Source organism: Tachypleus tridentatus, chromosome 8, assembly GCF_004210375.1.
Source record: "Tachypleus tridentatus isolate NWPU-2018 chromosome 8, ASM421037v1, whole genome shotgun sequence".
Classification (NCBI taxonomy): Eukaryota; Metazoa; Arthropoda; class Merostomata; order Xiphosura; family Limulidae; genus Tachypleus; species Tachypleus tridentatus.
In genome coordinates, this window is record NC_134832.1 from 76,114,731 (window position 1) to 76,128,253 (window position 13,523).

At 29.6% G+C, this 13,523-nt stretch overlaps 1 protein-coding gene across 4 annotated transcripts in view; it reads left to right on the top strand.

The window, feature by feature from the left end:
• The window catches only part of LOC143222715 (tetratricopeptide repeat protein 9C-like), a 48,622-nt gene extending 36,886 nt beyond the window's left edge, over positions 1-11,736 (top strand). For all 4 annotated transcript variants that reach the window (XM_076449613.1, XM_076449612.1, XM_076449610.1 and 1 more), the window contains one exon: positions 10,908-11,736. In XM_076449613.1, the coding sequence (XP_076305728.1) occupies positions 10,908-11,005 (98 nt within the window). In that variant the 3' untranslated portion in view covers positions 11,006-11,736. The remainder of the gene's footprint in view (positions 1-10,907) is intronic.
• Positions 11,737-13,523: the final 1,787 nt, after the last annotated feature.

A 13,523-nucleotide genomic window follows, 5' to 3' on the forward strand; every position in this document is an offset into this window, starting at 1 on the left:
CTTTTGGTATCATTCATTAATTATTATTGTATGGCTTTCTAACCAGTAGCAAGAGTAGATTCTCCAATACATAAATGTTATGGCTTATTTATTTTTCATGCCATAAGTAGTTGATATGTGATGATTATGATTTGGTAGTTTTGACACAATAGCTGACCAATTATTGGTATTGATTAATTAATTAGTTCATGATTCCTCAAAACCACAGTAAATGTCTCTCCACCACCACTATGTGCAGTATTAATCACTGAGTAAAGAAAAGGTTGCACCAGATTCAGAAGTTTGAGGACAACTGCATTATATTAATTGCCTTATTTTCAGTCGTGTTTTGGTTTTGAGTAATTTTTGATTTATTCTTCTTTTAATATGATAGATAACTTCTGATGGTCAGAATTTGTGCATATTTCTATAAATATTATTTAACTAAAAATTATTGGCAAAAGATAATCTTAACATTTTTCATTTGTTGAAAAGTTAATGTTGATTAGAGACAACATTTGTTTGACATTAAAATATGCACTATTCCTCCCACTGATTTTATGTATATGAGAAACATTGATAGTTAAATAATGAGAACATGTTTTACTTTCACCAATATGAATAATAATGTTTTTATTTAAAACACCATGTTTATAGTCAGATACAGTTGAGATCCAATTCACTTACACTGTTTGAATAGGATAAACACAGAAATACTGTTCAAGAAATGAGGATTCCAGTCATCAGAATATTCTGCTTTCAGTTTATCTGATTTGATGATATTTTGATTTGACTTGGTAAACATAAAAAAAAAAAATTCATGTTTATAATACCAGTAATTTCAACTGTTGAAATTGGAATTTTAAAATAAAAAACCATTCATTGAACACCACAGCCCTTCTTTTAACCCCACACAAGATACATCTTTAACTAAGCTATCAAGTCATGGAACTTGTTTGTTTTGTAAATTTACTCAGGTCTGATTATGACAAAGTTCTTCATACATTGTACATTTGTTGCTGTGTCAAACTTGTAATGAATTTTTTTTTTTTTGTTAACCTAATCTCTAAACTTTGTAAGCTTAACTTATTTGGATGCATTCTCATCAAAGAAAATTTATTTAACCTTCAAACAGACACAATTTATCACACAAGTGTTTTCATAATTCAAAAGAACATTTGCAGAAACTATAAAAAAAAAAACTCTCAGCTCTTTTGTTTCTTTCCAAGTCTTTAAAACTTTGCATTGAATACCTTTTGTCAGTACTGTAGGAGCTGTAACTAGGAACTTCCTCACAAAACTGTTAGAACTGTAAATTCACTGTACTGTAGTCCAGTTCTTGCTCTATTTAGTTAAAAATTCCTTAGTTTTTCATTTATGATTAAACCACTTGATGTGACATCATAAAACTAAACAGAAAAAGATAAGGTAGATGATTGAAAACCAATAAATGGACTGTATAATCTCAAGGGCTGATAGTTTCTTAGAAAATCATAGTTATTCTTGGAGATAGCAGAAAATTTCTAAAAAGTGACAAACATATTGTGTACTGTGAAACACCTCAAACCTGTGCAAAAATAAAAATTGGAAGATTTGTAATACTTTTCTTTACAAATTACACTAAATAAATGTTAGAATATTGCAAAAATATTAATTTAAAATGATTTTGGTTGAAATTATTAATATATGAAATTTGCTAAAAAATTACTGATAAAGCATTTCACATAGTGGGAAAATAAAAAAAAGCCAATAGAAATATATTTTCAGGTACAATAACTTATGAATAAGTTGATCTCAAGGCATGTAAAAACCTGTAACAATCTAAAAATACTCTTAACTGAATGTGCCTGGGGTTGGCCCTAAATGCATATCTAAAGTTTTTTTTCAATATTCTTAAAATGAACTGTTGCAAAATCAGCAGTGTATGATAACATTAAAAGTGTTAACTCCAACATCATTCATAAAATAATGTTGAATGACATAATGTACAAGGTCAGGGCATGCACATTTCGATGCCCATCTTTGTATATAGGGTTAATGGTGTTCTGTGGGTTTCTTTCTCCAGATTTTCACAAGACTACAGTTCTATAACTATTGAATTTTTGTTGATGAAAATAAGTATATTACTTGGTGACAGTTTTGAACAACAAATATTTAGGTAAAGATAAAACTTTAATATACCAAAAAACCTCAGAAATAAAAGATTTTGGTATTTATAAAATATTTATTTTAAGCATTTATGAACATATAAAATTAATTCTAATGAAGAATATCAAATCTTTTTGTTAAAGTAATTGATTATTTTACGTGACACTAATCAGTGTAATCATTGTTGATATGTGATGATCAGTTACGTCAATTTAATTGCTAGTCATTATTCTGGACATTTTATTGTAGTGAATAATTTATTTTGTGTGCGTTTTAACAACAGTAGTTAAAAATGTTACATGAATTCTGTTTTGGGCATCCAAATTTGTAGACTCAATGAAACTTACGGAAGAACATGTAATATTATTGTAGTGGAAAAATAGCTCAAGTACAGAGTAAGAACTACACATCTTTGTTTTTATGTATATATTTTATTTATCATATACTTTAATAAAAATAACTTAAGTAATATAGACTTTAATAATATAGACTTTAGATAGACTTCTCAGCTTGATAAAACTTTAATAAATTTTTATCTAAAAAGTTCATGATCTTGAGCAGTATGTGAAATAGTTTTCTTCTGCAGTCATAAGAGTTTGTTAGTTCAAATGGAAAAGAATAATTGGTTCACACTGTGATTTATTGCTTTAAACAAGAAGATTACAGAAATAAAACCATAAAATTAAAAGGAAACATATGAAAAAATATTTGTAATATTCATTTAGGAGGTTCTAGTTAGAGGTGGACAACTTAATTGATTACCTATGAACAACAGTTACATCAATTAGTGTTCCATAAACTAATTAAGTAATCAAAATAATGACTAATTGATTTTTGTCAGAAAATAATCACCTAATTAAAATTAGGGTTTTTGAATAATGCCATTTGCAAGTATTCCAACAGTTGATGAATCTTAGTTTTATAATTATTAACTGTTTTCAATCATACTGAATATCAGAGTTATCAAAATATTACCATTATGTTTGTTTATTGTTAAGCATAAAGCTACAAATGCTTCATGTGATATGTGGGTCTCAGGTCTGGTTACCCTGCTACTAAATTTACTCCTACTCACTTGTTATTGCAAGCTTAGGCTAACTGCCACTGTCACTAATTTTTAACTGCTGACTACTGGCAAGACACTAGCTGGTAACATTCACTGCCAACTCCCTAGCTATCTAAGTATTAAAAAAGTGTAAATTTATCATTGTGTTATGTTGTAATTTACAATTATGTAAATATATTGTTTAATGTAGTATAATCAGGCATTGATCTGTTGGAGGGGTTCAAACCCCAACAATTTTGTTCAATAAATGAATACCTATAGTTAATATTATATAACCAGGTGTATATTTAGGGAGGAATCCAAAGGGGTCAAAACCCCACTCCAGTGCCCATAGTTTCATAAATCTCTCTTTGAAGTCACTCCACTCTCAGCTATACTCTACCCTTCCCTATCCAAATTCTTCCCTTCACAGTTTACTTGTACTATAATACTCTACCATCTCACAACTTCCATTATCTCAAGTCAGCTTCCTTTTGACTGTATTATCACTTTCCTGATTTTCCTTCTTCCTAAGTATTTTCTGTACAAACTCTTCATCTTCTACTTCCTTATCTTCAAAACTACACAAAACTAGTGTCAGTGCTAAAAGGGGTTATAGGGCATTGTATTTTTGTGTAAAATTTATTTCTTCAACCAACATGTTTTCCTAACATCATGAACATGATGCAGGCATACAGCCAAAACTAGATTGAAAAAAATATATATACATATTGTTGGTGCTTTTAGGGTGATAGTTATTATTATGTAAAACTTTGTTGTTTGTGAATGATATTAGTCATTCTATTTGTAATTTATGAGTTTCATACTACTTTGCATGTGTGATACATTTTCATGTACAATAGTTTACAATGAACAAAATCACTAACTATATCTGAAGTATATCTGAGATTGTCATTAGCTTTTCTTATATTTTTGCCATAATTTTAAACGTTAATTTTAAGTATTCAAAAAACATATATTTTGTGATAGTATGATGTTTGTTTAATGTAGTTCATGAAGAAAAAGTTACTATTTTTTCAAACTGCAAAATTTTGCCTGTAAACAAAACCAAACCTAATTGTCAGTCCTTTATTTTTAGAAATTTTCTGTCCATACCAATGAATAACAAGTTTTAGTATGAGCTTATCATTCCTTAAGAAATTAATCAATTTTTTTTTTATTTTCAAGCAATTCATTTAGTTTTTGTACATGCTCTGATTGCAACCTTGCTAGAGAGTTTTAAGTTTTTTCTAATTTTTGTAAGTATTCCTTTTGTTGAAAATATGTCAAATAACATGAGACAAGATAGGTAAACTTGTACAGTTTAGGAGATGGGTTTAATTGGTAACCATAAAACACCCAAAGTAACAATTTTTATAATGTTTGGAGAAGGTTTTCTCAAGCAGATTATTCTGACACAGGCTTTTAAGTACACAATACAAAGCAAAGAGATCACATTTTAGGAAATTCCTTAAGGCTTAATAAAGGTATCTTGTTGTAGTTTGGTTCTTTAATTAAAATTATGGTGCTTTTACTCTTTAAAAGATGTACTGAGTTGCAGTGTTTGCCAAATAAAATAGTCATCAAATCAGATAAGTTTATTCTTCACTGAGTATAAGTAAGTGACTGCAAAATATTCCAATGACTCATCTGTATTGAATATCATTTTTATGTTTATCTTATTCAAACAACAGATATAAATTGTGTAAATGGCTTCTGAATTATATGTAATTGTAATCATGACATGTTTTAAGTGAAAATTTTATTACCCTTATCATAAGAGTAAAACATGTTTTCAGCATTTAATTATCTATGTAGCAGATTAGGACAATCAGTGTTGATGGTAGAGTGGTGTTTAGTCAATACTAAACTTTTATCAACTAAGCAAATTTATGGGAATTTGTTTTTGACAAAAAATACATTTTCATAAATGCATAAATGAAAACCTCCAGAAGAGTTCTATACTATGAAATAAAAGTACTTGAAAAATTGCTTAATAAAACCAAAACACAGTGAAATAAAACAGGCAAACAAATATCATTTTAGAGTAATGCAACAATTGAAAAAGTTAAAAACAGAAAAGACATACCCTTTTTCATTTCTGTTTTATTAAACACAGGACAAAAATAAGGAGAGGGCTAGTGAAACTGCAGTTGCAGGCCAACCACGCTTTAAAGAAAAAACAACTGAAAACATATGAGACTGTAGTCATTTGTGATAGGTATAGATTTATTACAGATGAAACGTCACTGAGACATACATAATTTCAGAAGATCCCTTAAAATAGAATATTGAGTGACTAGAATTACATGTGACATGAAAATAAAGAAATCTGTTTGGCATGCAAGAGCTGCATCACGTCTTCGAACGTGCCTGTCATTAGTGGACCCAGATTTGTAGTTCTGGGGGTTCAAACTATGTGAAGTACCCTCAATATGAAACATATTTTTCATTATTTTGGGATTTTTTAAAATCTGAGAAAGTAATCTGTATAAAAATGTAGAAACAACTGGTTATATAAATTTTATTACATCATTTTCTCTTTGCAAGTCCCACAGTGATATGTCTGTGGACTTACAAAGCTAGAAACTAGGTCTCAGTGCCTGTGATGGGAAAAGCAGAGATAGCTAATTGTGTAGCTTTATGCTTAATTACAAACAAATTTTGTTGTTAATAATTATTGCCATTTCCTGAAATTATATTAATTTAATGATAGCTTAGTAGATCTAAAACATGATTGGTCACTATTTGCTTGTATTATGAACAAATATTAGAAGGCCCACTGGAACTCTTCAGCTGTAAGCTTCATAGATCCTTAATCTGGCCTTGACTACAGCCTAACAACTGGAATGGCTCTCTGTTTATTTTCAACCACAAATCTTTAACTCATAATTCTATCTCTTGACCAATTTGAGATCTAATTACGGCTGTGACAATTGAGGATTCCCTCTCTTCTTGATTGTAGAGGCTTTAAGGAGCATGGTGTACCAATCAATCAAATGTACTTAATTAATGAGCATGTAAATTAATTGATAAGCAAATGCCAGTTTCATCATACAGATCTTCAGTAAACATAATTTATTAAATGTCACATTTTATGAAGTCATACATAGTAAATTCTAAATAACAGTGAACATTGGTATTTATAGTCTTATGGATATGGGGTTGACCAATAAAGGTTTTTTTTTTCTTTATAAACCAAGTGTATCTTACTGATTTATTATGAGTCAAGATTGTACAAGTATCATTTTCTTTTTTGCATTTGTGATGGCTGGTAAAATAATTAAAATATGTTATTGTGAGCAGTAGTGTTTTTCTCCATGTGGAAAGGCCATTACTGTATGTCTGTGGTGTCATGATGCCAAATATATTTTGGAAAGTGAGAGAAATATTATAATTAGCATCATTGGGCTATAGTTTTACTTCCAGTGTAAATTTATCTCAGCTTTTATTTGTATTGTATTGTTTAAAAATGCCTTACAGACAAATATTCTACTAAGACTCAAAAATCAACAAACATAAGAACTGATCCTTAATATACACCTACTGAATCAACTGTACAGGACATTTGCAGTGTGTTAAAAGACAATTATGTGTGAGTTAAAGCAGGACTTTGTTCACTTTATTGATGCAGTAGTGATAATTTAAGCACAATTTAGTTAACACTAAATAAAAAAAAATTATTCTTTTAAACTGTTTTGGATAAAGCATGCTCAAAACAATGATGACATTACAGCCAACTGTAACAGTTGATATTTTATGGAAGCTAAACATGACTTCATTAGCTATTCATTTGCTTAATTGTTTGAGTTGGTGTCTTTTTGTACCAGTAACTGACAGCTACACCACTAATTGAATTATAAACACTTTTGCAACAGGTTTGGTGTAATATACACAAGTTCATCTACACATTTGTACAATGTTAAGTATTTGCACTATAACTTTTGATATATCATGTGTACCTTCACAAAATCTGGCAGATTTTAGTGAAGATCACAAGTGTTTTGTAAACAAAAAAATCACTTTTAATAAAACATTTTTACTAAGATGTGTTTGTGAAAGTAGAGTCTATTTTGTTGCTAGTCTGTGTGGAAAGTGATTTAATTTTATGATTAGAAAACTATTCTTCATCCCAAAAATCTGAAATATTATTTACATGCTCTCTAAAATTTCCTAAATACATTTCAAACATTTGTTTTAAGTAAGACTTCATATTTTGTTATTTTCTTTACTCTAACTGTGTGGGCTCTGTCACTTGACCATCATGAAAATAATTATGAAATATAATTTTTTTTTGTGCTAAAGTGCAGACTTTCGTCACTTTACTAACCTCGTAACCATCATAAAAAGTTAGGGAATAAATATAAGTCATGGTTTTTTCATGCTAAAATGACTACATATTAAAGCAAAAATAAAATTTTAGCCTAAGTAGTTTAAGTTTCATAATGCTATATAATTGTATATATATTTATTTTTGTATTATATTGGCTTTCCAGTCATGCCTAGCTAACAATACATAACTTGCATTGACATGGTGCATGTGCACTAATATTACATGCCCAATAATATAAAACTGACCTTTAGTCTTCCCTGTTTAGGCTGTGTTGTAGTGGACTTGGACTAGTATTTTGTAATATTGTCATATTTCAGTTATTACACACTAGATATGTATATAGATTATTATTGTTCAGAAATAAATTATAAAACTTATTTTTCTTAAATTATAAAACAATAAATAAGGAAGCAAACAATTATTTCTTCTTGCTGCAACCTTTGAACTCAGTTACTATGCTTTTTAAAATTTTGCCTGTGGAGGATATCAAACAATTTTTTAGGTTGCATATATACAGTTTAATAACCCAAAAATCATAAATAACTATACTGGTACCATACAATTCAATTATAATTTATTATGTATTTAGATTTTTAAAAAATATAAAACTTTGAGCAGACTAGACATACCCTGCCTCATTAAAAACTTGGATTGAAAGAATGCAGTTGCCTTTTCAAAAACTAAAATGGCCAAGAAAACCCCTTGAGGGACATTCTAAGCTGTTGATTGATTATTCATATCATGTATTGAAGTGTATATAAGGGACCATTTCCAAAATGGAAAGAGGTGAATGTGGCCACTGTGTTTGATTTAGTATACAAGTTATATCTCAGCAAAATAAAATGATACGAGGTTCGTATTTTATGTTCTAACTTGTTAATATTAGTAATTTAAGTTCTTAATTTGTTTGAAACTATAGACTTAGTATTTTTACATCACAAATATCTAATTTTAAACAGTTTTATTCAACATACCATGTGACTCACTAAAATCTATATTTAGGTATGTTCTTTAAATATTTACTTTTAAATTAAGAAATTAAAATTTGAATTATAATTACAATTTGATTCCAAAGTTATTGATGTAAATTCATAAAATAGTAGTTCAATAAAAGTCAACAAATATGATGAAAGCCTTTGACCCATCATGAAAGGGTTGAGGCAGCTTATTCCATAATTGATGTTACTGACCTTCTACAAACAAATTGTTGGAGAAATAATTAAAACATGTTTATGGCTAGACAGTAATGAATGATTACACATATGAGAAGGTAACAAGACATTATTTGCTTTTGATCTGAAAGTAATAATAACTTGCTGTTAGACTCCTTAAATAAAGGATTGTTTGATAAATAGATTGGAAAAGATATTGCACAAACTGTCACACAGGAATCTGGGGCAAAACTACATAATTGATTACGAATTACACAGTCGGTAAATAAAATAGGTATAGAAAGCAAATATTATAAAGTATAAAGATGAATTGCACCAGAGTACAGTCTTGTGTTGATAATATATATTGTGATTGGCTGCCACACAAGCATAATGCTAAAACAAATAGAAGCAGTAATACTTTTCCAAACAGTTATGTGGTGAAAACACTTGTGGCTCTCAAGACAAGAATGAAAAGGCTACTTTGGGTGACAGTTCGAGACAAAATTTAATGTTTTAGTAGGAGCTACCCGGAAACTCTGAAGAGGGTTCTTGCATCAAGTGCTGATGATAACAGAAGTAGTGAGCTTTAGTAACTTGGTGTATGCATGCTGTTTGTGTGATAGATACATAATGGCAACTTAGCTGAAAAGAAAAAAACAACAGTATTATCAGCCTTGTGAAATGATGTTGCAGATTAAATAACATGATACTAGTTCATTTTTGTTGCTGTTATGTCTTTATTTGAAGCTTTTATTTTGTATAATTAAATACAACTTTTTGTTTATTTTTTGGAATTAAGCACAAAGCAACACAATGTGCTATCTGTGCCCTGCCCATCACAGGTATCAAACCCACACTTTTAGTAGTATGAGTCTGTGTTGATGTGTTATTAAATAGAATAATTTCTGAACTATGAAGTGTCCATCCTCTTTTTTTTTTTAATTATTTGTTTTCTGTGTAAAAATGGAAGTTACTGGTTACTTGTTAAGCACCTTTTTTCCCATTTTAATAGTGTAGAATGAAAAAAAAATCTGCACTGTTAAAATGAATATGCATACAAATCAGATCAAATAACTTTGAAACAGATTTAGCACAAGCTGTAATTTGATAATTACATTTTGTAAGTTACTTTATCATGAAGAATAACTGTAAATGTACAGGTTTTTTACTTGAAATTTTCTAAAAACATGTATATAATATCCTTTTTTTTCTTCTAATCAACAAATATTTGACAGCCTTCATTTGTTGTCATGTGGTCCTTGGTATTATGTTTATTAAGGTGTAATTTTTAGGTACTCTATGTTTTGATAGGCTTTAATTTTAAATTTTTCACATGAAACTGTACTAACATAAAATTTACTTTGTGGTTTATAATGTGTGAACTAGAGAAGCCTGGTCCAGTGGTGACAAATTGGTATAATGTTATGTCACAATAAGAATTTAAATTATGATACATCATATTTAACTGGTCTAGAATGATGTGATTAAAATGTTATATCATGAGATGTGACATCTGAAAGTAACTGTTACAAGCAACCATTTGCTCAAAGATCAAAATTTAATCCAACCAACCTGTCAGCCCCTGGTATGAAACAAGTGGTTTCATTGACATCTTATACATAATGTAGTTGAAATCTGACACACTCTTCATTCCTAAAATTCATTTGTTCAGGTAAAGAAAAAATGTAAATCAGATGATCATTAGTCTTTGTGTAATGTGCGAATTACATTCAAAAATATCTTTGCTTTATTAGTAGAAGGGTAATGAACATTTTAAGAACCAGAGCCTCATGACTTATATTTAAGGAATATCCTGATATAGAATATTTTTCACATACTGCCAGTTTTCTCAGTCCTTTGATTTACATTTTAAGGCACATTGTAAAAATATACCATACACATTTAAATTAATGAATGTTTTTAATAATTAAAAGGTAAATAAACCTCATTTAAATTTTTTTATTGTCTAGGCCAATGTTCAGGCACTGCAGTTACTGAAAAAAAACAAAGGTGCTAAAGTAGAAAAAAGTTACGGAGAGAATGAACTATATAATTTTTTTAACTGATAGTTGTGTGTAATAAATTATTTGTATCACAGTTGGATTAATCCAAAATATAAATTTGTTTGAGTTGTATTTTGGTTAAAATACTTTAAATCATTCTTGAGATGTCTGCAGCAATGCTTTGTTTAAATAGAGCAATCTTGTTGACTGAACAAATATTTAGGAAAAAAAAATTGTATTTTTAGATTCTGGTATAAAACAATGTATCAGAGACTGTAAGCAACAACTGAAGAATTTACTCAGGAAGGAAAGAGACATATATCGAAGACTGTTTGAGAAATGACTTCTGCTGTGAAACTTCTGACCAAAGATAATGATAATCTGTGTAAAGGAAATAACCAATGTTTGCACAGGTGCAAGACAAAATGTTAGTAAATTTTGAAAATTTGTCTAACTATTTTTTTTTCTTAATAAAGTAGTCTATGGCTATTTCTGTTTCAACAATCATTATCAGAGTTTTTCTTAACCAGAAACTATCTCTTTGATATACATTGCTGCTAGTTCAAAGAAGACTTGGCCAACAAATAATATTAATTTCTCTGTATGTTGGTGGAGACTGAAGTATTTTGATTTGTCTCTCTCAAATAAAAATGTATTCTCATCTTTTTAGTCCTTACAGATATTTGAAAACAATTGATTAGGTTTCGTGTATGCGATTTTTTTGCCAAAAATATAAACTAGGTAATAAAACACATTAAATTTTACAATTATATTTCTCATTAGTTTTGCCTGCCAAGCACCTGGAACATACTTGAGTATCAGGTCTGTGGTTTCATTTGATTCCCCTTGTATCTGATTAGCCATAGCCCAATTCTTACAAGAATTGTTACTCAATATATAGTTTTATTCCTTCATTTTCAACTCGGCATTTTAGGTGTGCACAAAACGTCATACTATACTTGTTGAAAGTAAATCTTAGAGGTTTTGTGAAAATAACTTTTTGAATACAGCTTTAAAAGATGGTGTAGCAAATCTGTTGTGGTTACAACATTAATAAAATTGCTTTACATTTAATTTGTTTTTCTGGTTTTTCACATAAGCATGTCTGCAAATTAATTTTGGAAAAAAGTACAGAATAAGTCAGTTTTTTTTTTAGAGTTTTACATAGAGAAACTATTGGAAGTGAGTTATTTAGCAATGCTGTATTAACCTATAGTTCTTACATGATTGACAAGAAAATTGTGTGAATATAATATATCTTAGTTAAATGCTTCATTTTTTGGGTTCTTGCTAAAAGTACATTCTTCTGACTTCTATATTTTTTACGAAAATATTATTACAGTGCAAACATTTTCTTGCATGCACTGTTACTGTACATAATACCAAACATCTCAATAAAGTTTGGTATTAAAAAATGAAGGACCATGTTTGAGTATGACCCATTGTAATATGGTAAGTGAAGGTAAATGTTCAAAAGTAAATTTCATTATTATTATTAGCAACAAATAACTTAAAACAGACAATGCTGAAATGATTATTTTTTTGAAAATACCTCTTAGGGTGTTTTTACCTGTTCTGTCTCATAATTTGTCTTTTGATGCAACAACTCATGAAGTTTCCTATCAGACAAAAGGCTGCTTTTGGCACATGTTTATCCAAACACAATACACTTAAATTTTCACAGGGTGGATTGTTTACAGTCAGATTAATTATATATGGATGATAAAAACAAATAGCAACTAAATGGGGTTCAAACATTTCAGGTAGGGTTACTTAGTGTTGTAGTTATGATATTTGTCAAATATTAGATGAATCTCCAAATAAGTTGTAGATCTAGGCTAGGTTTCTCAGTGTCCATTGTTTTGTACAGTATCTATTAACGCCCTTTCATCCATAATCAGTATATTGTTTGATCCATTATTCAAGTATTTATGTAGTTTGGAGGAAAGCACTTCTGATGCCTGTTGATATAACTGATGTTCAGTGGGGTCTTCTAATAGAACTGTTGGCTTTACTTTTGGAAGGTCTTCCAAAGCAGGTAGAATACTAGCCTTATCATATGATGGAAGAAGAAAGACACAGAGCTGCAGTAAATTCATAGTGTCAAGTTGGTTATTTTGGCATTAATTTCTGGTCTGCTTCTTATTATGATTAAAAACACAGGTTAAAAGGTTTTTTCTCTGTACAACTCAGTAATCTTATTCCCTCTATTGGAAGTCCTTGGCTTGTTACTGTTTCTAAATAGTTTCAGCAACACCTTTTGCATTGAGCTATAAAATGGACTATCTTCCTTTACCATTTGCTTGGATATGAAGGATGACACTGCTTCCTGTCAAAGCTGGTATCTTCTTGCAATGTGGTCTTGCACTTTCATTGTCAATGAATTTGTTACCTCATTTGAATGATCTGTAAAGGGATGCCCCTGGCAAATGACATCTCTCATATTTCTGATATTCTGTAAAACTATTATCAACTGCACCAGTCAGATCATGATGCTTTTTTTCTTCGTTTAACCACTTTAACATGTTAATCCCATTTATTTGGACAGGTTCAGGTGCAAGGTAGAAAAAATTTGCTCTAGGTAGCTTCATTCTGTATTATACATGTACCCCCAAGTTCTTCCAGAACTTTCACACCTCAGTTTTCATATTCAATTCCATGATCTGGGTCAATGGAACAAAACAGAAAAGTGTTTCTGGTTAAGCAGAAACCACCATATTCCAAAGCTTTCCATGTTAGGTTGTGCATTCAGCTCTTTTCATGATTTTATGATACCCTAGCTTTAAGAATGAACTTGTGAAGTTGCCTCTTCAGTTTCAGAGTTACTCATTAAAAGCAATTATTAAATGCTATACTACACT